The sequence below is a fragment of the Vulpes lagopus genome, chromosome 2 (genome assembly GCF_018345385.1).
Source record: "Vulpes lagopus strain Blue_001 chromosome 2, ASM1834538v1, whole genome shotgun sequence".
In the NCBI taxonomy this organism is placed as follows: Eukaryota; Metazoa; Chordata; class Mammalia; order Carnivora; family Canidae; genus Vulpes; species Vulpes lagopus.
Window position 1 is genome coordinate 108,636,141 of NC_054825.1, and position 27,239 is coordinate 108,663,379.

Consider the following 27,239-nt stretch of genomic DNA (forward strand, 5'->3'; position numbering starts at 1 on the left):
AAAATTTTTAGGAAATTCCTTTAACTCTATGACAGATGACAGAAGGTGGGAATGATCAAAGCTACAGAACAAGGGATTATTTCTTTTTTATTTATTACACTTGAAAGTATCACTCATCAACTGCTGCAGTTAGGAGCATACGATCCCTGGATAATAAAGGTTAAGTGTGCATAAATTCGAAATCTGCTTACAACTGACCTTTAGCTGTCTTGTTAGCATTTTTGACAGAAACTTAAAATAAGGTTATTCCATAAAATAACTTGATTCTCTATTCTCAAGTCCATATTTTTTACTCAATAATTAATACCTCCCAGCTAGACAGAGCCTTCAGTATTTGTAGTGAAACAATAAGCCATCAAGATAGTGAAAAAAGGTGAGCAGGTCAAAGGAAAGAAGCCCCAGGCTCGGATCCTCACTCTGCCACTGCTTGGAATGTGGTCCCAACATGTCACTGAGACTCTCCAATCTTTATAGATGAAATTGGACAGACTCACCATCTTATAAGTTTGAGTCTGCCTATACAATAGTATATTCAATATATTCATTTGTTCATAGAACAGTGTGCCAGTCTTCCATTTGTGCTTATCAATAATATTTTGTCATTGTCTCCATAAAGTCTTATGCATTAACTGTTAGTTTTACTACTCATTATCTTAAAGGGTTTGCTTTGCTTCATTTCTTGCTATTGTGAATATTTTTAAAAATATTTTCTATGTGGTTTTTAGTGGCATATGGGAATGCTATTGTTTTTAGTGTGCTGATCTTTTATGCAGCAATTTTTCTGAACTCTCTTACTAATTACACTTGTTTTGGATTCTCTGGGTATTCTTTGTAAATAACTATGTCATCCTCAAATAACAAGAGTTTTGTTTTGCCTTTGCCAATATATTCATACATATTTTATTTTCCTCATTAGCTGGAACCTCTGGTATAATGTTGAAATTATGACAACAGTCTCCTTACCTTCTTTCTATGGCTTTCTCCATAATGAGAATGTTCCTAAAATTTCTCTGTAAAGTATGATATTTGCTGTAGGTTTTTCCTTAGAGTTTTTATTTTTTAATGAATGATTTCATCAAATGCTTTATCTGCATCTACAAAGATGATCCCATTTTTCCTCTTTCAATCTGAAAGTTAAAACATGATCTTGAAGTATCCTGGTATTTCTGCAATAAGCCTACTTGGCCAAGTAGGCTTGAACATGCAATTGAATTCAATTTGCCTAGTACTTTTCTTTGATTCAATGAAATTGGGTAGTAGTGGCAAGGTTATGCTGGCCTCCAATAGTGAGTTGTATCCTTTTCATTCTTTTTCTGTTCTTAAAAAGAGTCTGTACAGTTGGACATTTTTCTATTTTTAAGGTTAGGTGATTTTACTGTGATTCAATTTTTAACATGTTATTATTTCTATAGGGATTTTTTAAATCTCTGAGTGATTTAAAAGTGTTTTTAAATTTCCAAATGCATGGGGTTAAAAGTTTGCTTATCCTTTAGTTAGTTAATCATTTATTTTATTTAATTTTCTTCAGAAATTGTAACACATATGACATAGATATTTTGGAACTTCTTTGAACTTACTTTGTGGCTTGCTACTATTCAGTTTTCTGTGCTGTCTCTGTATGCTTGTAAAAAACATATTTTATCAGGCAGCCCAGGTGGCTCAGTGGTTTAGTGCCTCCTTCAGCCCAGGGCCTGATCCTGGAGACCCAGGATCGAGTCCCACATCAGGCTCCCTGCATGGAGCCTGCTTCTCCCTCTGCCTGTGTCTCTGCCTCTCTCTCTCTCTCTGTGTCTCTTGTGAATAAATAAATAAAATCTTAAAAAAAAAAAAAGAACGTATTTATCAAATTACTGAATACAAGGTTTTATGTAGGCCCATTAAGTAGACCTCATGTATAAAATTTGTCTAAACTGGTAATATCTTGGAAAAAAAGTTACAGTTGAAAGAATGTCTCCTACCTTACGCCAAGAAAAGTTACAAATGAATTCATGATTTCAATATAAAGAAATCATTAAAGTATTAGAATAAACCATTATACATTGTCTTTTCTAATTGTTTCTATTCTTTCTGCTACAAAATGGGGAAAAACTTTTTAATGATGACTCAAAAATCAGAATACCACAAAAGAAAAATTTAAAAAATTAAAATTAAAATTAAAAAAAAGAATGCCACAAAAGATTAAGGAATTCTAAAACAAATGAAAATAGTCTGCATGGCAAAAACAATTTTTTATAAATTTATATAACATACAAAGTTAAATCTCCCTAAAATAAAAGAGCTCAAAAGAGAGAGAGAGAGAGAGAAGAAAACAAATGTTACTGGGTACAAAAAAATGCCAAAAGATATGAAAATACAACTCACAGAAAAGGTTATACAAATAGCTTTCAAAAATATCTTTAAAAGGCTATTATTCTCACAGTAAGAGAAATGGAACTTAACACTGAAATACTATTTACCTATAATATTGTCAAAAAGTAAACTATAATAGCATTTTCTTCAAATAAATAAGAGAAAACAGCTACTGTCATTTATTATTGATGAAAATATAGTTTAGTACCATCCCATGAAGCACCATTGGCCTTTTTCTGTCAAAATTGCAAATATATATATATACCCTTTGAGAAGGCAATTTCTCTTCCAGGAATTTATCCTATATTTTATTTATCATTTATTTTTTTCCATACCTTTATTTTTCACTTTTCTCTGACATTATATTTTGAGTGTGGTTCTTATAAACAAATTTGTAACCTAAGTATATTTTTCTTTTTTGACAATCTCTTAAGAGAATAAGATAATTTAATCTACCTATACTTATGATGATTACTTATATATTTGGATTCATCCTACATATTTTCTCCTTTCCATGTGTTTTCCTGTTTTCCAAACATACAGGTAATATGTCTGACCAGCCTTCTGTTGGGTTGATACAGCCTTATTCATTCCCTCTACTCCATTCTGTTCGCCTGGAAATTAATGCTATTTCTTTTGATGGATATCCTTACACTTTAATATGTTTAATTTTGAAGTTAACCAATAACCTTGTCCTCATCCCTATCAATGCAAGGACCTTACTTGGATTCAGATCCCCTTCCTGTCATCTTCTCTACTTTTCATTCCTGGTATTGTGACTTCACTTTGTAACCTTACCATAATTGAATGGTTTTTTAAAAAGTGTTATAGTTAATGCTTCTTTGGTCTTATTTTGTTCAACAATTTATTTACTATTATCTCTTGCATTTCATTTCTTTGTCCTGCATTCAGCTTACTCTTTTATCCTTCAGTGAGGACAGTGATCTCTGGGTTAAAAACAAACAAATAAACAAACAAACATCTCCATCTTGTCAAATGCATTTAATTTGTCTTTATGTTCTATGGCAGTCTAGCCGAGTGTGGCATTGAAGATTAGCAATTATTGTTCCTTCAGCATGTTGAGGGGTTTTTACCCTATCTTGTGGCCTCTATTTTGTTAATGCAAAATGTAATTTCAAGCCTAATTTTGACCCTTTATATGTAATCTGTCTTTTGTTTCTAGTTACTTTTAAATCTTTTCCTTGTCTTTGGAGTTTTAGAAGTTTTTCTGAAGTGTCCTGATTCACATCTTCAGTCTGAAGATTCACATCTTTCTTCAATTATGAAAGATGCCCAGCCATTATTTCTCCAAAAACTGCCTTCCCCTGCAGTTTCTCTCTGGAACTCCCCTGGGTTGTGTGTGGGAGCTAGTCAGGTGGGAGCTTCCCTGTGCTGCCTCTGCATTGGCCTTCTAGGGTCTGTTTTCATCAGTGATCAAACTACCATCCAATGGTTAGATTCTGAAGTTAATGATATTTTATATTCTTTGGAAATTTTATTTAGTTATTTTCTAAAAATGAATTATTCTATGTTTTAAGCACTTAAAAAAATTATTTTCAGATTCTATTCCATAATTCCTAGTTGCTAGTTCCACAGCTCATTCCCTTTCTTATGGTGTCTCCACCACCATGATGGTGGTAAGTTTTAGTTGGGGTTGCATTTTCTGTGGCAGCCTATGCATGTGAGTATTAAAACTTTTGCATTTGCTTTGTCTGGGCCCCAGAAGTGTCTTTCCACCATCTGTGAACACTATTTTTTTTCTTGACTTTAGATTTCCCTTTGGGTTTCTGTTTCTCAAAGGAGATCTTTCCCCTCAAGAGGTTTGTCACATATCAAGCTCTCTTCCTGTTTCCACAAGCTTTCTTTCTATTTCCACAAACTCTTGGAGAGACTATCTGGTCCCCTTTGCACAGATGGGGCAGTCCTTGTAGGGCCCTGGTGCTATGCAAAAATCTCAGTTTATTGCCCTTTTCTTTCCAGATGCCCTATTTTTCTAAACTCTGGAGACATTAAAACCTCAGTCCCAGTCTTGCAATCTGATCTGTATCTGATACTCTCTTAAGTCACATGACATCACCTCTGTGACTCTGGACTTTGTCTTCATCTCTAGCATCTGAGGATTTCCTGACATTAACTTTGCATTGAACACATTTTGGCGTTTTTAGACTTTGTAGCAGTTAAAGAATCCACATTAGTCTTGTCTGCCATCCTGTATGAGGTCTCTTTTTGGATTAAAGAGCATTTTTCATGCTAAGAAAGTCTTGCATCGAAAATTTCATGTATTAGTATGTAATTTTAATTGTATATTCAGTATTACTGAAAAAGTGTAAAATGACATTTTTTCAATTATTCACCATAAACATATCTACATGCATTTGAAAAATGAAAGAACATCTATGTTTGAAATATGCTACATATACTATCCACAGACAGTACTTAATGTCCATATAATTTGTAAGATCTCTCGCAGTAACTTACCAGCTTCCTCAAGGAAGAACAGTGGAGCTGAAGCATGATTTTAGAATTGCCATAACAAGTTTAAATGAAGTTATAATATATTAATACCTAATTATACCTTTTCAGATTAGTTTGTGATTCTAAGCAAGATTCTTGGTTCTTATAGGAGTTGTAATAACAGTTATTTCCAATTATATTTCATTTGCTAATTGAAGCAAGGATATGGAAAGTGTGAGAGTAAGTTTCTAATTTGAGTTTCTAATGCAAATCATTAACCTTCCTGTGTTTCTGACCTTTCAGGATAGCATTACTACCTTACACATTTGTTATGGGGATAAAAAGTTATATATGATAGGCCGAATAAAGTTAGAATTTTATTGCTTTTGACCAAAGGTCACTGTAAGATTTAGAGATAACTTGTGAGTACTGTGTGATCTTTAAAAAGTTGTAAAACATAAATTTTAAAAAGAGAGAGATTCTGTGAGTAAAACTACTTGATGTTCCTTGAGTTAACATCCTGGTGGTCATCAATCAAGATATTACTGTGTAATTTTACCTGATGTATCTAAAATGGCCTTTGTTATGTCCTACTTCAAAGAGCTTTCTTTTAATTCTGGATTTCTTGAATAAACTTTGAAGAAAGATTCCCAAATTTTATGAAAGTTTGAAAACTATGATTTTTATAGTAATACTAAAGAAATATAAAGTCTAATATGTCGTTAAAACAGGTTATCCTAAGAGCAAAATGATTTATATAAATTAAAAAATTCTATTGCTAAATAAACAGTAAAAGTGACCTTTTGTAAACTACACCTAAATGAACAAAAGAAACCATAGATTTAGAAGAACTCTAAGGGATAGTAGTCACCATGTGACAAATACACAAAGACAAATAAAGGACCTCCTCACTTATCTTTTCTTTAACTTTTGGTTTTAATCCTGAATTATTCTCAGTATCTAGATTTTTTAAAATAAGAACTTATATTATCATTACCAGTTTATTAATTATGAATATACATTAATTTGTTTGTTTTTGATAATACTATAAAAAACAGAAAGTTTTCCTTCTCAAGTTTTAAAAATAAGCAAATGAGCAAATTAATCCCCAAGGGATTTTCTAGTGAAATGAAGCACCAAGCACCAAGCCATTCTGATTGTCTATTAAAATACTCATAAAATTCCTGAAATGTAAATAATAACTGTAATCCTAGTGGGAAAATATAGCATGTTATTTGTATAGTACATAAAGCTGTAGAAAACATAAATCTATAGAAACCTACATGCCCCATCATGCTACAGGGTTGGTTTTCACCACCAGGCTCTCCGTGCACTCTGCCATGGTCCCAGGTCTCAACTCCAGAGATGGCCATTTGTCATCTGGCCATTTTTCCCTTAGCTGAGTCTGCCTCTCAGAGAGTTAGCACAGTGGACAGATTCGAAAGGTCAGAACTAAAATTCAACATGTGCTTATTGAGTCTTCACCCGTTATGTGCCAAACACCATTTCAAGCAATGACAACTCCCTGAACAACAAAACTTAAGAAACAGCAATGAATAAATGATAAAGGCCACCCTAGCAAATCAAACAGGGCAGTCGGCAGTGGTAAGAGAGCCTCACTGAAGCTGAAATCTAGATGAAAGGAGTTGCCAGCAACTGAGAGGCCTGGAGAGAAGGGGAGCAGTGCTTTCAAAGATACTCTCTAAGGAGCAACACATGAGGCTAGGCTGGTCAGGGAACAAAAGGCAGCAGTGTCTCCAAAGAGAAGGACTGCAGAAGGATGGTATGAAGCAATGGGACCCAGGGGCAGATTAGGGAAGCCCTCTTGAGACGTGAGACAGGAGCAACCACGGGTCAGGACCCATGACTGTGGAGAATGGAAACAGGAAGGCGAAAGATGGAAACAAGGAAATGAGTTAGGAAACTGTTGCAGTAACCAAGGTGAAGCAAGCTGGTGGCTTAGACTAGCTGGCAATATGCATGATGATGGGAAAAGAAATGAAATCAGGATTTGCTTGGAGATAGGATCTGTGGATTACTGATGGGCTGACACAGGATTTGGAGGGAGGAAGTCAAAGACGACAGCCCAGTGCTGGGGGTGGGGTGTCAGGAGGCCCATGGTAAAGTGTATCATGTAATGAGAACAGAGGAGGGACAGGAGGGTTAGACAAAGTGAAGACCACTGGTGACCTGGGGAGGAGCACCTGCAGTGTTGTGGTAGAAAAGCAGGCTAAAGAGAGAATGGGAGGAGGCATAGACAGCTTTACCATGGATGAGAGAAAATGGGACAGTAGCTGGCAAGAGCTCTTCAAAGGGAACTCAGATATATTAGTAAACAAAACAAAACATACATGAAAGCTCTGGATTATAAAGGAACATAAGAAGGTTTTCCAAGGCCTAGGCCACATTCGTCACCCAAAACACTATTACGATAAAGGAAGGAATCCAAGAAGATATGCAAGAAGCAAATGAAGTTATGTACAAAAAATGTCTACCTGTAGTGCATAGAGAAATATCGATACTATTCCAAAGAGTTTGTGACCTGAAAATATAGTGGCAAGTCATTATTCCCTTGTTTAAGGCAACAGATCTACAATGATAGCAGATATACCACATAACAAATGGGTCAGAGGAGGAACTTGCAGGAAAAGAATTTCCAGTAGAAAGGAACTGCTGTGGTCCATGAGCTCAGAGTTAGAGATCTACAGATGATCTTTTCTCAGCTTCTCTCCCTCAGTCTTTCATTCCATATTGCTACCTCTCAGTTGCTCCTCCCTTTTTTCTCTCTTCCATTATTATTTCTTCCATTGCTTTTCTTTCTCTTTGAAACTTTGGAGAATAAGAATCACATGTGCTCTATATTTACTGTTTCAATACATATTGTGAAATGGAGGGGGGAAATGCAGCTTTATGTTACTTAGAAAAGGTACTGTTAGGGATGCCTGGGTGGCTCAGTCAGTTGAGCATCTGCCTTCAACTCAGTTTATGATCTCGGGGTCCTAGGATCACACCCTGCATTGTTGCATTCCCAGCTCAGTGGAGAGTCTGCTTCTCACCCCCTCTCTGCCCCTCCGTCCCCGCTCATGCTCTCCCTGTCTCAAATAAATAAAATCTCAAAAAAGAAGAAAGAAAGAAAGAAAGAAAGAAAGAAAGAAAGAAAGAAAGAAAGAAAGAAAAGACACTGTTAAAATATAATGCCAGAGGGAGAAAGAAAGTAAAAGGGTAGAAGACACAACAGACAAACTGGTTATGGCAATGTTAGTATTTGAGTAGACTAAGACACCCTGCATTAGTGCTGATGAAGGGGATGGAGACATAAGGATGAATGGAACAGTTACCCAGAGGATATAACAATGCTGAATGTCTCCGTGCCTAACAACATAGCCTGAGAGGCAGTATCACATCCTGCAGCCAGATACCTTGGATTCAGATCCAAGGAATGCCTCTCTCTAGTTGCAGACCTTACACATGTTATTGAGCCTCCTTAATGCTTAGGTTTCTCCGTATTGAAAATGAAGATACCCCAAAAAGACACACTTCACAAGAATATACTGGTTGCAATCCCTATTAGATTCTTATTAGAAATTCAGTTGCTAATCTCTTTTCAACTGTTTCTTTTCCATTCTATTCTTACATATATCTTTTCAACATACATATGGTGGGCTTCTTGAATCCTTTTCAATATTGCATTTGTGCCAAATGGTATAATATTAACCAAAGAACCCCAAGACAAATACCAAAATGCTCCCACTGTCAATTATTTATTATTCTAATCTGTTAAGATGTAAAGGTCAATGATTGCAACCCCATTGCTAATAGAATAAAGACGAGATGACATACTTTAGGTTGTTAGATGAGTTGCTTAATAAAATCCTCTCAAAGTCCTGAAGAACATGGTCCTCCTGAGTTGATGACAGCTTCATAGCTGGTCCAGCCATGCTTCGCCCCATTGTTGTCCTCACATAGCATTTCTTCTCTCTCCTTTCAGGTAGAAATTGAGAAGCTGGATTACCATCATTATCTGCCTCTGTTTTTTGATGGGCTCTGTGAAATGACATTTCCCTACGAGTTTTTTGCTCGGCAAGGAATCCACGACATGCTGGAACATGGGGGGAACAAGATTCTTCCTGTCATTCCACAGCTCATTATCCCGATAAAAAGTAAGTGAACAGGTGAAAAAGCATCATTCAGTATATAACGTGCCACTTTGTGACAACTTGCTAATTAAGCAATAAAACACAACAGACTGAGGCTCTCCCTAGGTTTTGTGGGAATTTTATAGATTGACTTATAGGGCCAGACATCCCAAATCTATAATATACCATTATTGATACTACACTGAAGCTTAACCATATAAATAGACTAAATTGCATGGAGTTTATACCACTTTAAAGTGCTTCCCAGTGGGGATGCCTGAGTGGCTCAGTGATTGGGTATCTGCCTTCAGTTCAGGGTATGATCCTGGAGTCCTGGGATCGAGTTCTGCATCGGGCTTCCTGCGGGGACCCTGCTTCTCCCTCTGCCTATGTCTCTGGCTCTCTGTTTCTGTGTCTCTCATGAATAAATAAATAAAATCTTTTTTAAAAAACGCTTCCCAGTAATGACACAAGCATTAACATTAATTTATACATGAAGAAGTAAAGAATGTGTCCGTGTATTCTATACTACCACTAACTTCCATGTTCTTTTAAAATGACATCCCCAATTTTTAAGTTACAATATAAACCCAATTTTGTTTAGTATCTTTTAGGTAGTAGGAGTCATCATTTTAAGGGGAAAAAAAGTCTGGAATGGAGAAGAATTAACGTTACTAAATATTTGAAATATTTTACCTGTGATAGGTTACCTGGGGAAACTCTAGAGTAACCCTGTCATTGACTTTCTTTCTTTATGTATAGAATGAAATGCTTTCTTTCTCTGGCCAGATTTTTCAGGCAAGAATCTTTTTGGATAGTTTTCTGAAAGCAGCCCCCTTCTAAGCATTTCTGAGATTTTCATTCACCAGCGAGATGGTCTATAATGGCTCCCAAACAAGCCCTGCATTGCTTTGGGTCCAGCCTCCTCCAGCTCCACAGCTGCTGTTGCCCCTCATAATAGAGCACTCATACTGGGACAAGCTCCAGGAGGGAATGACCAGGCTTAGGCCCTCACCCCCCCACCATCACGCCCCAGGCTCAGTGTGCACCCAAGTTGCCAATCTACACTGCTGTTGGAAAGCAGAGGGGTGGCGCTGACCACCCCTTGGACAGGAACATCCCACCCTTCCCCAGCCAGAACTGCTCTAGACATTTGGCCTGCTTCCCCCACCACAAGCTCTGCCTCATTTCTTTCTCCAGAATAAATTTCCTCCTGGGATGATTGACCTGATTCCTCCTTAGTCTCCTAGGATCTGGGGGGATCCCACCCTCACTGTCTCAAAGGTGCTCTTGCCATGGGCTTTGACCAAAACAAGAACTAAAGAGCCCAACACTGGGTCATTTCCCACAGCCTGGATTATTTCATCTAATCCATGGTGACCTCTTCTGTATTGATTTGAATTAAGTGTCATTAGAATTCTAGATTTTCAGCAGTTCTGCTGTCACCATTTAAATGGAATCAACTCTGAAACTTACCCTCATGTTTTCGAGAGTTTTGTAAGAGATCTGTAACTGACCACTCCAGATTTCCACCAAGACATAAAAGTAAAACCAAGCAAAAGGACAGACTACCTGCTGTGAAAAGTAACATGGGAAGAGAAATGACACTTTAAAGCACTTTCCTCTCCGCTCATGCATCAGCTGAGTGAAGGGTGATCTTTGAAGTCCTTCAGGAAGGATATATAATACAGAGTTACAGTAAAATCTTTTCCAGATGTGATTTATTCCAACAGCTCACAATTTTTGAGTATGTTAAGTTCTAGTTGAAATGCTACATTTTCTAAAGAATGATGTACAAGTTTTATGTACAAATAAAAAGGCCCAGAACATCCTCCCCAGGAACTATGTTTAGAATACATGATCCTTTGCCCCTTGAACCCAGCAGAAGAGCAACAACACCCAGAAGTCTGTTCTTTTCTTTAAAGAATCCGCTCTTGTTAGGAACACTGTCTTCTCGGGACTTTTTCACTCCTATCTCCTTGAAAGCACTGAAGGGCAAAAAGAGAGTTTCTAAGTAATATTTTGATCATACTGTTTACAATTCAAACATACCAAAATAGAGCACTGCAGACCCAGGTGCATTGATCTTGCTTAATCTGTATTTTAAAGGGATTTAAATGAGTTAAGAAAAGTACTGTGTTCTAAGGACAAAATTCACAGTACACACATACTAGAGGTAATTTACTCACAAGTAAAAACTCACAAGTAAAAATGCTAGAGGTAATTTACTCACAAATAAAAACATTATTAACACAGTAAACACGTTTTGTCAGGTAAAATTAACTACATATGAATTTGATAATTCAATTTCCAAAGGCAATGAAAATGTATTTTGGTACATATCACTGCTTTCCTTCCTAGGCTTCTGCTGTTATACTTATCCTGAGTCTAACTTGGCTTGCTTCTCAATCTACTTACATCACTAAAAGTCAAATTTTTCTCAGGAAGGAATACTGATTATAGAAGATAATGCACAGGGGATCCCTGGGTGGCGCAGCGGTTTGGCGCCTGCCTTTGACCCAGGGCGCGATCCTGGAGACCCGGGATCGAATCCCACGTCAGGCTCCCGGTGCATGGAGCCTGCTTCTCCCTCTGCCTGTGTCTCTGCCTCTCTCTCTCTCTGTGACTATCATAAATAAATAAAAATTAAAAAAAAAAAAAAGAAGATAATGCACAGTTCCCACACAATGTGAAAAATATTTTGTGCATAAACTCTAGATTGAAGCTAATTGATCTGGAAGCAGGCTGATGCATGTAACTGATAGAACCCATACGTAGCAGGCCTGTGTACCTGATATCAAGCTGTACTATTAGTATAATTTTGACTCTCTCCAAGGGCAAAACTTAACCTTACCATCACCAGCTAGCAGGTTTTGAATAGTTTTTCTCGAATTCTAACTGATACCTAGACCAGCAAAGCAAAATACATAAACTCCCTGCAAGGATAAGAACTGGAATCTGAGATTGACTTCAGCTAATTACAAGGCTACTAACAATCATATGAAAAATGGATACATTCAGTGTCTCTAGGCTTTCTAATATGAAAATAGATAAGAGGATATTTTTTCTTTCTCCTCCTCTCTTTGGTTCATGACCCCAAGTGAGGTCATCTAGTAATAACCAGAAGAGTGTCCATCTCATACCTCATTCCTTTAATGTTACTTTATGGCACAATTACAGTTGCCCTGCTTTTCCTCCCACTTTTTGATTTCTACCTTCTTGGGTTATTCTGGGTCAGAAACTTTGAAAAAGACCAGTATAAAATAGTCATGGTTGACAATGGAGCCCTGATTGCTAAGAGCAGCAGCAAAACTTGGTAGGCAAGGATGAGATAAGCCCTCCCAGCAATCTGAGCTATGGGATGTAGATTTCCATTTACTGCAACCAGTTAGGAAAACATAAATCCATCAGAATCCAGCAGAGCAATACCAGGAAGGAGCCTCTAGAAACTCTGCATACTAAACTCAGAAGGGGATTCCAGTAATGGCCAGGAGGACAAAGAGACGCCACGAGCAACCACAAGCTCTGGGTACGGGAATCTCTGTCTTCGGTAGCAGCAAGAGCAATCACAATAACACCACTGCATGGGGCCATTCATAAAAAGCAGCTACACACAAGGAAGGAAATATCTTGAACAATAAGAGGAAAAGAATACCTTAACAACATTTAATGCAAGAGCCAGAAGAAACTCATAGAAACTGGTTTGACATCCTCAGGACATAGGAAGATACGGCATCTAGGACACAGAGGCAGAAACCCACAAGAGGAGAGGAGCATGAAATGAAAACAAGCCAATGCTGAGTGAGAGAGAGGGGAACCTAAGGATGCCACAGCAGAGCTCACATCTCCACAAAGGCATCAGGAATAATCAGCGGCACAGCACAGAATTGTAAATGGAGACCACCACCGTAGGAACCTTTCTTAGAAAAGACAAGTCTATAAAAATAAGGTGAGAGAGAATATCACACAGAGCAGACAGGATGTAAACAGGAGCTAGCAGTTATAGCTAGTCCCAAGAGGAAACGCTGAAACAAAACGGAATAGAAACGATAATGACAGAGATGATTGAAAGACATTTTTTTCTGAGATAGAAAATATCCCTTATTTTGCAGGTAGAAAAGGCTCATTGTAGTCTAAAGAAAATGAATAAAGTGAGACTTATACCTAGGCACATTTTATCAGAAAATTTAGGTTAAAAGTTAAAAGTCCTTCAAACATTTGGATGGGAGGTGGGGAAGATACACACAAAGAAATAAAAGTAACTCAGGTTAAGAATTTTACCAACAGTAAATTACAGATAACAATGACCATTGGAAGAGAACCACTTTGGATACGTTTCATCCCATTCATATGAGTAAAAGGCATGGTGTACATAACAAACTGTATGAACATTTGTTTAAAAAAAGGTTCATAAGCAAAATGCCCACCTGTCTCTCATACAAGAAGTTGCTGAGAACATGCTCCAACTATCAGTAGATAAAGGACCTGAAGTGAGGATGTCATAGTGTGAAAAGCAGTTGGCATGAAGAGCCACTGATTCTAGAGTTAAGTTTAAATAGTTGATGGAAAAGAGTTTCAAAACTGCATGAAATCTCAAGTAATTATTTTGGAGTAATGTGTCTAAAAATTCAAGGAAATTGGGCATAAGCCTTCAAAATCATGGAAAAGATCACAGTAGTTAAAATACAGCCTATATATTAAAATGACAAAAACTGAGGAGACAGCAAGGAGGTGCTAAGTGTCAAAAGCATAAAATAAGGTGAAAACATGAAATCAAATATATCAGCTATAAAATTTAACTTTCAAATTGGTTTATGGAAAAAAACTGAATATAAATTTTCTGTATATAAAACTAATACTTGAATAGTATAAAAATAAAAGATATATTGGGACAAATGAGAAAAAAGAAGAAAGGAATGGTTATTTTAATTGTAGGAAAGTAGAATTTAATGTAAAAAAAGTTTCACATGTATAAAGAGGATCAATTCATATCAATAAAAATATTCTAGGTAGAGATGTAATCGATATGAGCCTTGGTTCTCAGAAAACCACAGCATCATGTTTAAAAACAGCAAACAGCTACTTAAGGTAGGTTTTGTTTTTTTTTTTTTTTTTTTTTTTTTTTTGCCTCTGGAAGAAGAGTAAACCTCTTGACCCTGAGACAATATAATGCTGGTCCTTCCTCCACTTCCTGACCTTCAGCTCCAAGATCTACAACCTTTATCAATCCAAGTGGACAGCCTGCCTCTAGAGCACCATGTCCCACACTTCAGCGTGCATATGAATCACTTGCAAGTGCATATGAATCACTCAGTGAAATGCAGGTCCCACACAGCATCTGTGAGATGAGTCTGAGAACTGGATTTCTAACAAGCCTCCAGTTGCTGCTGCTGCTGCTGCTGCAGGTTCAAGGCAAAGCTGACCAGGGGCATGATGACACTTGACATCCCAGATCCTCCCGCAAGATTCTGGGAATCAGAACAAGATAAAGAATGAGCTGGTAGAAACAGGTGAATGATGATCTTCCATCTTATATTTAGGCGTATCAAGAGACGTTGCTTCATTCATGCTGTGAATAATTAGAAAAATGTACATTAAGCTTTTAGGCCTTAAAAGTAACCACAAGTGAGTTAAAATGTATGATTATTATATGAAGTACTGGGGAAAGAAAAATTAAAAATTAAGGCAATAACTTAAAATTTTAAAAAGCCAAAGTAGAATTCAAAGGAAAAAAAAACAATAAGATGACAAAAAGAAACCCAAATAATTTGTTATGATTACCGATAAATGGGAGAAATGATCACTAATAACAAGATAAAAGTCTCGGTTTGGGAACTTCTTTGAAAGATTGTTCCCACTGTCTGATTGTTCCCAACCATATGGTTTTGCTGGAGACTGCCAGTTACCAAGTAACGATCAGAATTTAGCTCTCACGACAAAAGCAAAAATAAACAAGTGGGACCACATCAAACTAAAAAGCTGCTTGGGACGCCTGAGTGGCTCAGCGGTTGAGCGTCTACCTTTGGCTCAGGGTGTGATCCCATGGTCCCAGGATCGAGCCCCACATCGGGCTCCCTGCATGGAGCTGCTTCTCCCTCTGCCTATGTCTCTGTTCTCTCTCTCTCTCTCTCTCTGTGTCTCTCTGTCTCTGTCTCTGTCTCTCTGCGTCTCTCATGAATAAATACATTTTTAAAAAATCTTCAAAGAAAAAAAATAATAAAATAAAAATAAAAAGCTTCTGCTCAGCACAGGAAACCATGAACAAAATGAAAAAGCACCCTACTGAAGGGAGAAAATATTTGCAAGTCATGTATCTGATAAGAGGTTAATACCCAAAATATAAAAGAACCCTACAACTCAATGAAAAAGATCCAATTTAAAAACTGAGCCAAGGATTTGAATAGACATTTTTCCAAAGAAGATATACAGATGGCCAACAGGCACATGAAAACATGCTTGACATCACTGTCAGGAAAATGCAAATCAAAACCACAATGAGATATCACCTCACACATGTTAGAATGGTTGTTATCAAAAAGACAAGAAATAACTTGTTGGCAAAGATGTGGAGAGAAAGGAGCCCTCATGCAGTGTTAGTGGGAATGTAAGTTGGTGCAGCCACTATGGAAAACAGTATGGAATTTCCTCAAATATAAAAGAGAACTAACATAGGATCTAGCAATTCCACTTCTGTGAATTTATCTGAAGAAAACAAAAACACTAATGATATGTGTGCCCTCAAGTTTACTGCAACATTATTTATGATGAGCAGATATGGAAATAACCTAAGTGTCCATTGATGAATGAATGGACAAAGAAACTGTGGTATATATATGATGGAATATTAGCCATAAAAATGTGGGAATCTTATCATTTTTGACAACATGGATGGACCTCAAGGGCATTATGCTAAGTGAAATAAGTCAGGAAAATACAAATACTATATGATATGTGGAATCTCAAGAAACTAAAAACAAAACAAAACAAAAAACACGTTCATAGATACAGAGAACAGATTGGTGGTTGCCAGAGGTCAGGTGTTGGGAGTGGGATATGGGTGATGGTGGTCAAAAGGTACACACTTCTGGTTATAACATAAATATATAAAATAAATAAATATAAATATATAAAATGAGTCACAGGGGTGTAGTGTGTATCATGTTTATTATAGTTAATAATACCGTGTTGATATTTAAAACTAGCTAAGACAGTAGATATTTAAAGCACTCATCTCAAGAAAAAACTTTTTGTAACTATATGTGGTAACAGATGTTAACTAGGCTTATTGTGGTTATCATTTTGCAATTTATACAAACACCAAATCATTACATTGCACACTTGAAGCTAATATGATGTTATATGTCACTTACATCTCAATTTTTAAAAACTTAACTTTTTCACACACTTATCTTCTCCCCCCGCCCCTCCATCCTTGCAATATCAGCATATCATAATTTTGATCAGGTTGATAATCAGTTGTTACATGAATGTGATCACATCAGTCCTATTCATTGCAAATCCCCCATCTACTATGATAACATTTCTTTCCTTGAACAACTTGTCTTGCTCAACATTAATAATTGTTTCTCATTTAGTTTGCTTGACTTGTATATACTTACTCTCTGTGTTGAAATATTCCAAGATCTAGTAAATGAATGTTACTTTCCAAATGCTCAGAATAGCAGGTGACCCATCAATTCTCTATCTTTTTCTTGGGAATTGAGTTCTTCTACTTTCCATCTTTGTGTTCTAATCTGGTCCTGGTGACACAACACTGTTGTTATCCTCTCTCTCAGGGTTACTGTCAGTCTTTTTCCTTAGCTGTGTGTCTTGTTTTCCTCATCATTTTTATAGTCCATGTTTCCTAGCAGTTTCCTGTAAGTACATGAGAGGTCTAGTTTTAGTCCTGGCTTGTCTGGAAACACTTCCTTTACACTTGATTATTATTGTGGCTGTGTTGAAAATAAGGTTCATTTTGAATTTTGAGGCCTTGTCTCTATTGTCTCCCAGTAGGAGACAAGGCCTTCTAACCTTCCTTTGAACACCTTGACACCACTGGAGTTTTCGGCCATTTCTCTTTGGCCTGTTTCTCCCAACCTCAGAAATCTTTCTGGATATTCTTTTTATTTCTGATGATGTGAAATTTCATATCAATATGCTTTGATGGGGCTATGTGAAGTTCATTCATTGTCCTGAGAAATTTCCACTTAAAGACAAAGGACTTCAACACTAGAAACCATTTGTTAATTTTCCTGGAATAATGTTCTCCCTCTATTTTACTTCACTGTCTATAATTCTTGCATCTATATATAAAAATAATATATATAAGATTATTATATATAATATTTATCATGTATAAAGTATATATATAGAAGTACTTTGTGGGTTGAGTCTCTGTATCTCTGTCTATAATTCCTGCATACATATAAATAAATAAATATCATAAAATTAGTATATATGAATATTAAATTATAAATTATTTTTATAAAACTATATATATATAATTATCTTGTGGATTAATTCTCTAATTTCTTTACATTTTTGCTCAGATCTCCTGATTGTGCTTAGTTCTACTCCCTGGGAAATTTCCTTAACATCATCTTCGCAAATTTTCATTGATTATATTGTTAATTACAAATTAATTAATTGGGACGCCTGAGTGGCGTTTATTTATTTTTATTCTGAATATTGCTCTTTTTTTAAGGATTTTATTTGTTTATTCATGAGAGACACAAAGAGAGAGAGGCAGAGACATAGGCAGAGAGAAAAGCAGTCTATATGCAGGGAGCCTGATGTGGGACTCAATCCCAGGACTCCAGGATCACGCCGTGGGTCGAAGGCAGATGCTCAACTGCTGAGCCACCCAGGCATCCCAGATTATTGCCTTTTAATGGTGTTTTGTTCTCTTCTTTATGAATCCATTATGCCCATTCTCCTCTCTCTGAATGTTTATTACAGATTTGCAGGGTCTGGTGTTTATTTGGTTAGAGCTTTTTTTGCTTCTTGCCTTATTACATTCTTCATTCATTCTTATAGAATGAACTTTCTCTTTACTAGCTCTTAAGATTCTTAATACTACATGAGATGAACAGGACAGTATATTGGCTAAAAGCATAAACTATGGAATCAGACCAGCCAGCTTTGAGTCTAGTTGTACCATTTGCTAGCCATTGGATTTAGGGCAAGTTACTTTACTCCATGTGACACCATTGCTTGATCTGTAAAATAGGAATAATATTATGCATTTATACTTTTTTAAATTGGTGCATGGTTTCTGTATCTTATGTTCTGCATTTTTAAGCCTTACCTTATTTTTTATGTTTATGATTTATCAATTTTTGATTTTTTGATGCACTAGATTTATTTGCTATCCTTACATTTTGTGTTTGTTCTGCTTTTGTGACTTCTTGAGTTGCATGCCTATCACTTTTATTTTTCATTGTTCTTTCATTTACTAATCATAGCATATAAGGCTATAATGTTTTTGTGTACAATTTTTGCTTAATTCCAATCATTTCAATATGCAAATTTCTTCTATCAACTGTATTATAATTTGTATTCATAGTCTTGATGATTTATTTGAACAAAGGAGATACATTAAAATTTCCAAATTTTTAGAGATTTGGTTTTCATTATTTTTATTGATTGCTTTATGGAAAGAGAATGTGCTTTCCCTTTAATTAAATTTCTTTTTTGAAATACATTGAGTTTTATAAAAATTTTTTATTAAGCTATAAGAAAACTCAATTACTGTCATCATGGGGATTGAAAAGAAAAGGAATCCTTTATATGATTACATCTTAATATAATTTTGACATAGATTTTAGTATGTTTATTCTATCAAATGTATTGATAATATTATTCAAATAATTTATATATTATCTTCTTTTTCACAATTTGTTAGGTGAAAGACTGAGAAGATTATGTTAAATTTGCCCACTACAGTAATTAGAAAACCACTATAATTTATATGTCTTGAAAGCTTTCAATGGGCCAAGTGCTTCCCTAGAATAATATCATTTCATCCAGGTACCATAATCCTTATTTCACAGGTGACAGAACTGAAGTGTATAAAATTCAGGAAACATGTTTATGTCACATAGTTATCAAATGGTAGAGTTAGAATTTGAACCACATCTGAGCTTCTTCTATTCTTTACCAAAATTCAGTGCTGCATCTACTGCTGTAAATGACTTTTTTGAAAAGCATACATAGAATATTTATAAAAAGTAGCCACATCCTAGGCCATCAAATAAGCCTCAAAAAATATCAAAGGATAAAAAAAATATCAAAGGATGAAAATCATAAAACGAATAATGAAATCAATATATGATTTATACTAGAAATCAATTCTTGAAACAATAATTAAAACATTCCCATATGTTTTGAAATTAAGAATACTTCTAAATATTTTGTGGATCAAATGAGAAATTATAATGAAACTATGAAGTATTTAGTTTCACAAAAATGAAAATATTACATAAAAATAACATGAAAATATTACATAAAAATAACATATTAAAATATATAAGAATATTGTATAGAATATTACATATTAATGTATGCATATTGATAATATTGCATATTATGCATATTATAAGAATATTGCATAGAATATTACAAACGTCACTGAAAATATTCCCCACATTTGACATGGTACAACAGTATTATAAAGAAATATCGAGCCTAAAACATAGTTTCAGGAAAGGAAAAAGAGGAATAATAACAGGTACCTATCTCAGTAAGTTACAGAAAAAAAAGCAAAGGAAAGTTAAAAGAAGAATAAATTATTGCAATTTCATAATAAAATTAAGATAGAAAATAATCATGCAACTGAGGGAATAAAAAAGCAAACATTGATTTCTTAAAATAATAATATTTATAAGTACTTTGCAAAGCTTATAAATAAAAAATGAGAAAAGGAAGAAATTACCAATTTCATAAATGAAAAACGAAATGTCATACAGATCCTATAAACCCTGAAGATATCTTGATAAGATATTATGAACAGCTGTATCTCTAAAACTTTGAAATTTCAAGGAAATGGTGAAATTTTTATAAAGTATTAATTATCAAAACTGACACCAGAAAAAAGTTAAGATACAGATAATAATATAACAAATGAGTAAATTAAATCCATAATTAAAAATCCTCCATACAAAGAACACAAGGCTCACATAGCCTTACTGGTTAGTTATGCCAAACACTTAAAGAAAAAAAACAATGCAAATATTGTACACATATTCTCAGATCATAAAAACAGAATATACATGCCAACTCATTTTATAAAGCTAGCATAGCCTAGATAGCAACAAGTTCAGTATGAGACATTACAAGAAGAAATTTTCTAGGATGATCTCATTCATGAACATCAATGAAAAAATTTCTAAACAAAATTATTAGAGAACTGAATCCATCAATATATAAAAATTATAGTATCTCATGACAAAGTTGGTTTTATTACAGGAACATAAAGTGGCTAAACATTAGAAAAATATATTAATGCAATTTATGTTAGTGTATTAAAGGGTAAAAATCACATGATCATTTCAAATGATGGCAAATGCCGTAGATAAAACCCAACACCTATTTGTGTTTTTAAATGGAGAATATAAAAAGAATGAAAGGGATTGTAGGGGAAAGGAGAGAAAATGAGTGGGAAAAATTAGAGAGGGTGACAAAACATGAGACTCCTAACTCTGGGAAACAAACAAGGGGTAGTGGAAGGGGAGGTGGGCAGGAGTATGGGGTGACTTGGTGACAGGCACCAAGAGGGGCACTTGACGGGATGAGCACTGGGTGTTCTACTATATGTTGGCAAATTGAACTCCAATTAAAAAATTTTTAAAAATAAAAAATAAAAATAAATAAAACAGACGAAGAAGAGAAGAAAATTTTCCTTAATTATGATAAAGGGAATTTTATCAATCAGATAAAATTATTAGGTTATGCTGAAATAACAACCAATCTCCAAAATCAAAAGCTTATAACAGTAAGTAAGTGACTTAGAATGAAGATCTGTTTCTTACATGTGCTAAGTGCCTGTTGCAGGTTGGCAGGGGGATTGTTCACAGCAGTTGCTTAGGGGCCAGCCTGATAGATGTCACTGCTGACAGCACCAGAGAAAACAAGAGCCCAAAAGATGTCCTTCTGGTGATGAAGTGCTCCATCCTGGAAGTAATATATTTTATTACTATACATTGGCCAGATCTAGTCCAGGACCCACCCAAACTCTGCAGGGCCAGAAAGTATAGTCATATCATGGACCTTATGAATAAGACATTTTAAAGTCTCTGGGTCCTGTTATATTCTTTTGAGGAATAATTCTGACAGTTAACCTGTTAAACATGAACTTCAAACTTTGTCTCCCTCTGGTGGTTAGAAACCAAAGTTTTTCCATCTCCCAGCTTTGGCTTATCTTCTGGGCATGCTGGGGTCTCTCCTACGTGTATAATCCTTAGAGGTTACATAAAGCTAGGTTTTCATGGATGTTTTTAGTTTACCTGCTCTGTGGGTCTCTTTCTTCCAGGATCCTCACCTCCCCTGCTAATTTTCTACCAGACCAAAGTAGACTGGACTTTGTGCCAGGCCAAAGTCCCACCTTTTACATGTCAAGCCAGTATTCCTGCTACTATCTTGTGCCCAAGGCCACACACGTTAGCTCTTAGAGGTATAAATCATTCAACTCACAAATCTTACCTGGTACACTTCCATCTTTAAAGGACAGACACCCTTCTACTTTCAGCTTACTTTTAATTCTTTGGCATGACCTTCAAGGATCCCCTTTAAATATCTGGCTGCAAATTGTTTTTGACCTTATTTCTATTACAGTTGACTCTTGAACAATGCAGAATTTAGAGGCACTAACCCCCTTCACAGTTGAAAATCGTGTATAACTTTTGACTCCTTCAAACCTTAATTATTAGCAGTCTATTGTTGATTGGAAGACTTTCTAAGGCATAAATATTTGATTAACACATATTTTGTATGCTATATGGATTATATACTGTATCTTTATAATAAAGTAAGCTAGGGAAAATGTTATTAATAAAATAACAAAGAAGAGAAAATATTTTTATAGTACTATATTTATTGAAAAAAATCTGCCCTTGCAGTTCGTATTGTTTTAAAGATCAACTGCGGCTGGAGGAGGGGCAAGGGCTGGAGGAGGGGCAAGACGGCGGAAGAGTAGGGTCCCCAAATCACCTGTCCCCACCAAATTACCTAGATAACCTTCAAATCATCCTGAAAATCTATAATTTGGCCTGAGATTTAAAGAGAGAACAGCTGAAATGCTACAGTGAGAAGAGTTCACGCTTCTATCAAGGTAGGAAGACGGGGAAAAGAAATAAAGGAACAAAAGGCCTCCAAGGGGGAGGGGCCCCGCGAGGAGCCGGGCTGAGGCCGGGGCGAGTGTCCCCAGGACAGGAGAGCCCCGTCCCGGAGGAGCAGGAGCTGCACCAACCTTCCCGGGCGGAAAGAGGCCCGCAGGGAGTTAGAGCAGGACCCAGGAGGGCGGGGATGCCCTCGGGCTCCCTGGGACACTAACAGGCACCTGCGCCCCGGGAGAGTGCCCCGAGCTCCCTAAGGGCTGCAGCGCTCGGCGGGACCCGGAGCAGCTCGGAGGGGCTCGGGCGGCGGCTCCGCGGAGGGGGCTGCGGGCGGGAGTGCGAATCCGACAGCGCAGGCCCCGGAGCACAGGGCGCCGGGACACAGCCCAGGATCCGGCCTCCCCCCGGGACAGGCAGAGGCCGGGAGGGCCCAGGACAGCAAGGAGGCTCCTGCCCCGAGCAGAGCAGATCAGTGGCCCCACCCCGGAGCCTCCAGGCCCTGCAGACCGAGAGCCCCGGAGTTACTGCGGGAGCTGACTCCAGGGCTGCAGAGCTGGCCCCGCCACTGTGGCTGTTCCTCCAGGGGCCTCACGGGGTGAACAACCCCCACTGAGCCTGGCACCAGGCAGGGGCAGAGCAGCTCCCCCAAGGGCTAACACCTGATGCACAGCAGGCCCCTCCCCCAGAAGACCAGCTGGACGGACCAGTTCCAGGAGAAGTCAAGGGACTTAAAAGTATACAGAATCAGAAGATACTCCCCCGTGGTTTCTTTTTTTTTCTTTTTTATTTCTGTTTGCTTCTGCCACCCCTTTTTTTTTCTTTCTTTCTTTTTCTTTCTCTTTTTCTTCTTTTTTCTTTTTTTCATCCTTTTTTCTTTTTTTTCTTTTCTTTCCTTCTTTCTCTCCTCTCTTTTTCTCCTTTTCCCAATACAACTTGTTGTTGGCCACTCTGCACTGAGCAAAATGACTAGAAGGAAAACCTCACCTCAAAAGAAAGAATCAGAAACAGTCCTCTCTCCCACAGAGTTATAAAATCTGGATTACAATTCAATGTCAGAAAGCCAATTCAGAAGCACTATTATACAGCTACTGGTGGCTCTAGAAAAAAGCATAAAGGACTCAAGATACTTCATGACTTCAGAATTTAGATCTAATCAGGCAGAAATTAAAAATCAATTGAATGAGATGCAATCCAAACTAGAAGTCCTAACAACGAGGGTTAACGAGGTGGAAGAACGAGTGAGTGACATAGAAGACAAGTTGATGGCAAAGAGGGAAACTGAGGAAAAAAGAGACAATTAAAAGACCGTCAAGATAGATTAAGGGAAATAAACGACAGCCTGAGGAAGAAAAACCTACGTTTAATTGCGGTTCCCAAGGGCGCCAAAATGGCCAGAGGGCCAGAATATGTATTTGAACAAATCCTAGCTGAAAACTTTCCTAATCTGGGAAGGGAAACAGGCATTCAGATTCAGGAAATAGAGAAATCCCCCCCTAAAATCAATAAAAACCATTCAACACCTCGACATTTAATAGTTAAGCTTGCAAATTCCAAAGATAAAGAGAAGATCCTTAAAGCAGCAAGAGACAAGAAATCCCTGACTTTTATGGGAAGGAGGATTAGGGTAACAGCCGATCTCTTCACAGAGACCTGGCAGGCCAGAAAGGGCTGGCAGGATATATTCAGGGTCCTAAATGAGAAGAAAATGCAACCAAGAATACTTTATCCAGCAAGGCTCTCATTCAAAATGGAAGGAGAGATAAAGAGCTTCCAAGACAGGCAGGAACTGAAAGAATATGTGACCTCCAAACCAACTCTGCAAGAAATTTTAAGGGGGACTCTCAAAATTCCCCTTTAAGTAGAAGTTCAGTGGAACAATCCACAAAAACAAGGACTGAACAGATATCATGATGACACTAAACTCATATCTTTCAATAGTAACTCTGAACGTGAACCAGCTTAATGACCCCATCAAAAGGTGCAGGGTTTCAGACTGGATAAAAAAGCAGGACCCATCTATTTGCTGTCTACAAGAGACTCATTTTAGACAGAAGGACACCTACAACCTGAAAATAAAAGGTTGGAGAACCATTTACCATTCAAATGGTCCTCAAAAGAAAGCAGGGGTAGCCATCCTTATATCAGATAAACTAAAATTCACCCCGAAGACTGTAGTGAGAGATGAAGAGGGACACTATATCATACTTAAAGGATCTATCCAACAAGAGGACTTAACAATCCTCAATATATATGCCCTGAATGTGGGAGCTGCCAAATATTTAAATCAATTAATAACCAAAGTGAAGAAATACTTAGATAATAATACACTTATACTTGGTGACTTCAATCTAACTCTTTCTATACTTGATAGGTCTTCTAAGCACAACATCTCCAAAGAAATGAGAGCTTTAAATGATACACTGGACCAGATGGATTTCACTGATATCCACAGAACTTTACATCCAAACTCAACTGAATACACATTCTTCTCAAGTGCACATGAACTTTCTCCAGAATAGACCACATATTGGGTCACAAATTGGGTCTGAACCAATACCAAAAGATCGGGATAGTCCCTTGTATATTATCAGACCATAATGGCTTGAAATTAGAACTAAATCACAACAAGAAGTTTGGAGGGACCTCAAACACGTGAAGGTTAAGGGCCATCCTGCTAAAAGATGAAAGGGTCAACCAGGAAATTAAGGAAGAATTAAAAAGATTCATGGAAACTAATGAGAATGAAGATACAACCATTCAAAATCTTTGGGATGCAGCAAAAGCAGTCCTGAGGGGGAAATACATCGCAATACAAGCATCCATTCAAAAACTGGAAAGAACTCAAATACAAAAGCTCACCTTACACATAAAGGAGCTAGAGGAAAAACAGCAAATAGATCCTACACCCAGCAGAAGAAGAGAGTTAATTAAGATTCAAGCAGAACTCAACAAAATCGAGACCAGAAGAGCTGTGGAACAGATCAACAAAACCAGGAGTTGGTTCTTTGAAATAATTAATAAGATAGATAAACCATTAGCCAGCCTTATTAAAAAGAAGAGAGAGAAGACTCAAATTAATAAAATCATGAATGAGAAAGGAGAGATTACTACCAACGCCAAGGAAATACAAACGATTTAAAAAACATATTATGAACAGCTATATGCCAATAAATTAGACAATCTAGAAGAAATGGATGCATTCCTGGAAACCCACAAACTACCAAAACTGGAACAGGAAGAAATAGAAAACCTGAACAGGCCAATAACTAGGGAGGAAATTGAAGCAGTCATCAAAAACCTCCCAAGACACAAAAGTCCAGGGCCAGATGGCTTCCCAGGGGAATTCTATCAAACGTTTAAAGAAGAAATCATACCTATTCTACTAAAGCTGTTTGGAAAGATAGAAAGAGATGGAGTATTTCCAAATTCATTCTATGAGGCCAACATCACCTTAATTCCAAAACCAGACAAAGACCCCACCAAAAAGGAGAATTACAGGCCAATATCCCTGATGAACATGGATGCAAAAATTCTCAACAGGATACTAGCCAATAGGATCCAACAGTACATTAAGAAAATTATTCACCATGACCAAGTAGGATTTATCCCCGGGTCACAAGGCTGGTTCAACATTCGTAAAACAATGTGATTCATCATATCAGCAAGAAAAAAACCAAGAACCATATGATCCTCTCATTAGATGCAGAGAAAGCATTTGACAAAATACAGCATCCATTCCTGATCAAAACCCTTCAGAGTGTTGGGATAGAGGGAACATTCCTCGACATCTTAAAAGCCATCTATGAAAATCCCACAGCAAATATCATTCTCAATGGGGAAGCACTGGGAGCCTTTCCCCTAAGATCAGGAACAAGACAGGGCTGTCCACTCTCACCACTGCTATTCAACATAGTACTGGACATCCTAGCCTCAGCAATCAGACAACAAAAAGACATTAAAGGCATTCGAATTGGCAAAGAGGAAGTCAAGCTCTCCCTCTTTGCCGCCGATGACATGATACTCTACATAGAAAACCCAAAAGACTCCACCCCAAGATTGCCAGAACTCATTCAGCAATTTGGTAGCGTGGCAGGATACAAAATCAATGCCCAGAAATCAATGGCATTTCTATACCCTAACAATGAGACTGAAGAAAGAGAAATTAAGGAGTCAATCCCATTTACAATTGCACCCAACAGCATAAGATACCTAGGAATAAACCTAACCAAAGAGGTGAATGATCTATACCCTAAAAACTATGGAACACTTCTGAAAGAAATTGAGGAAGACACAAAGAGATGGAAAAATATTCCATGCTCATGGATTGGCAGAATTAATATTGTGAAAATGTCAATGTTACCCAGGGTAATTTACACGTTTAATGCAATCCCTATCAAAATACCATGGACTTTCTTCAGAGAGTTAGAACAAATTATTTTAAGATTTGTGTGGAATCAGAAAAGACCCCGAATAGCCAGGGGAATTTTAAAAAAGAAAACCATATCTGGGGGCATCACAATCCCAGATTTCAGGTTGTACTACAAAGCTGTGGTCATCAAGACAGTGTGGTACTGGCACAAAAACAGACACATAGATCAATGGAACAGAATAGAGAACCCAGAAGTGGACCCTGAACTTTATAGTCAACTAATATTTGATAAAGGAGAAAAGACTATCCATTGGAAGAAAGACAGTCTCTTCAGTAAATGGTTCTGGGAAAATTGGAGATCCACATGCAGAAGAATGAAACTAGACCACTCTCTTGCACCATACACAAAGATAAACTCAAATTGGATGAAAGATCTAAATGTGAGACAAGATTCCATCAAAATCCTAGAGGAGAACACAGGCAACACCCTTTTTGAACTCGGCCACAGTAACTTCTTGCAAGATACATCCACTAAGGCAAAAGAAACAAAAGCAAAAATGAACTATTGGGACTTCATCAAGATAAGAAGCTTTTGCACAG

General features: G+C 36.9%; 1 protein-coding gene across 2 annotated transcripts in view; it reads left to right on the forward strand.

Annotated features, from left to right (window-relative positions):
* The window catches only part of PACRG (parkin coregulated), a 521,176-nt gene that overhangs the window by 279,836 nt on the left and 214,101 nt on the right, over positions 1-27,239 (forward strand). For both annotated transcript variants that reach the window (XM_041744987.1, XM_041744986.1), the window contains one exon: positions 8,792-8,963. In XM_041744987.1, coding sequence (XP_041600921.1) covers positions 8,792-8,963 — 172 coding nt within the window. The remainder of the gene's footprint in view (positions 1-8,791; positions 8,964-27,239) is intronic.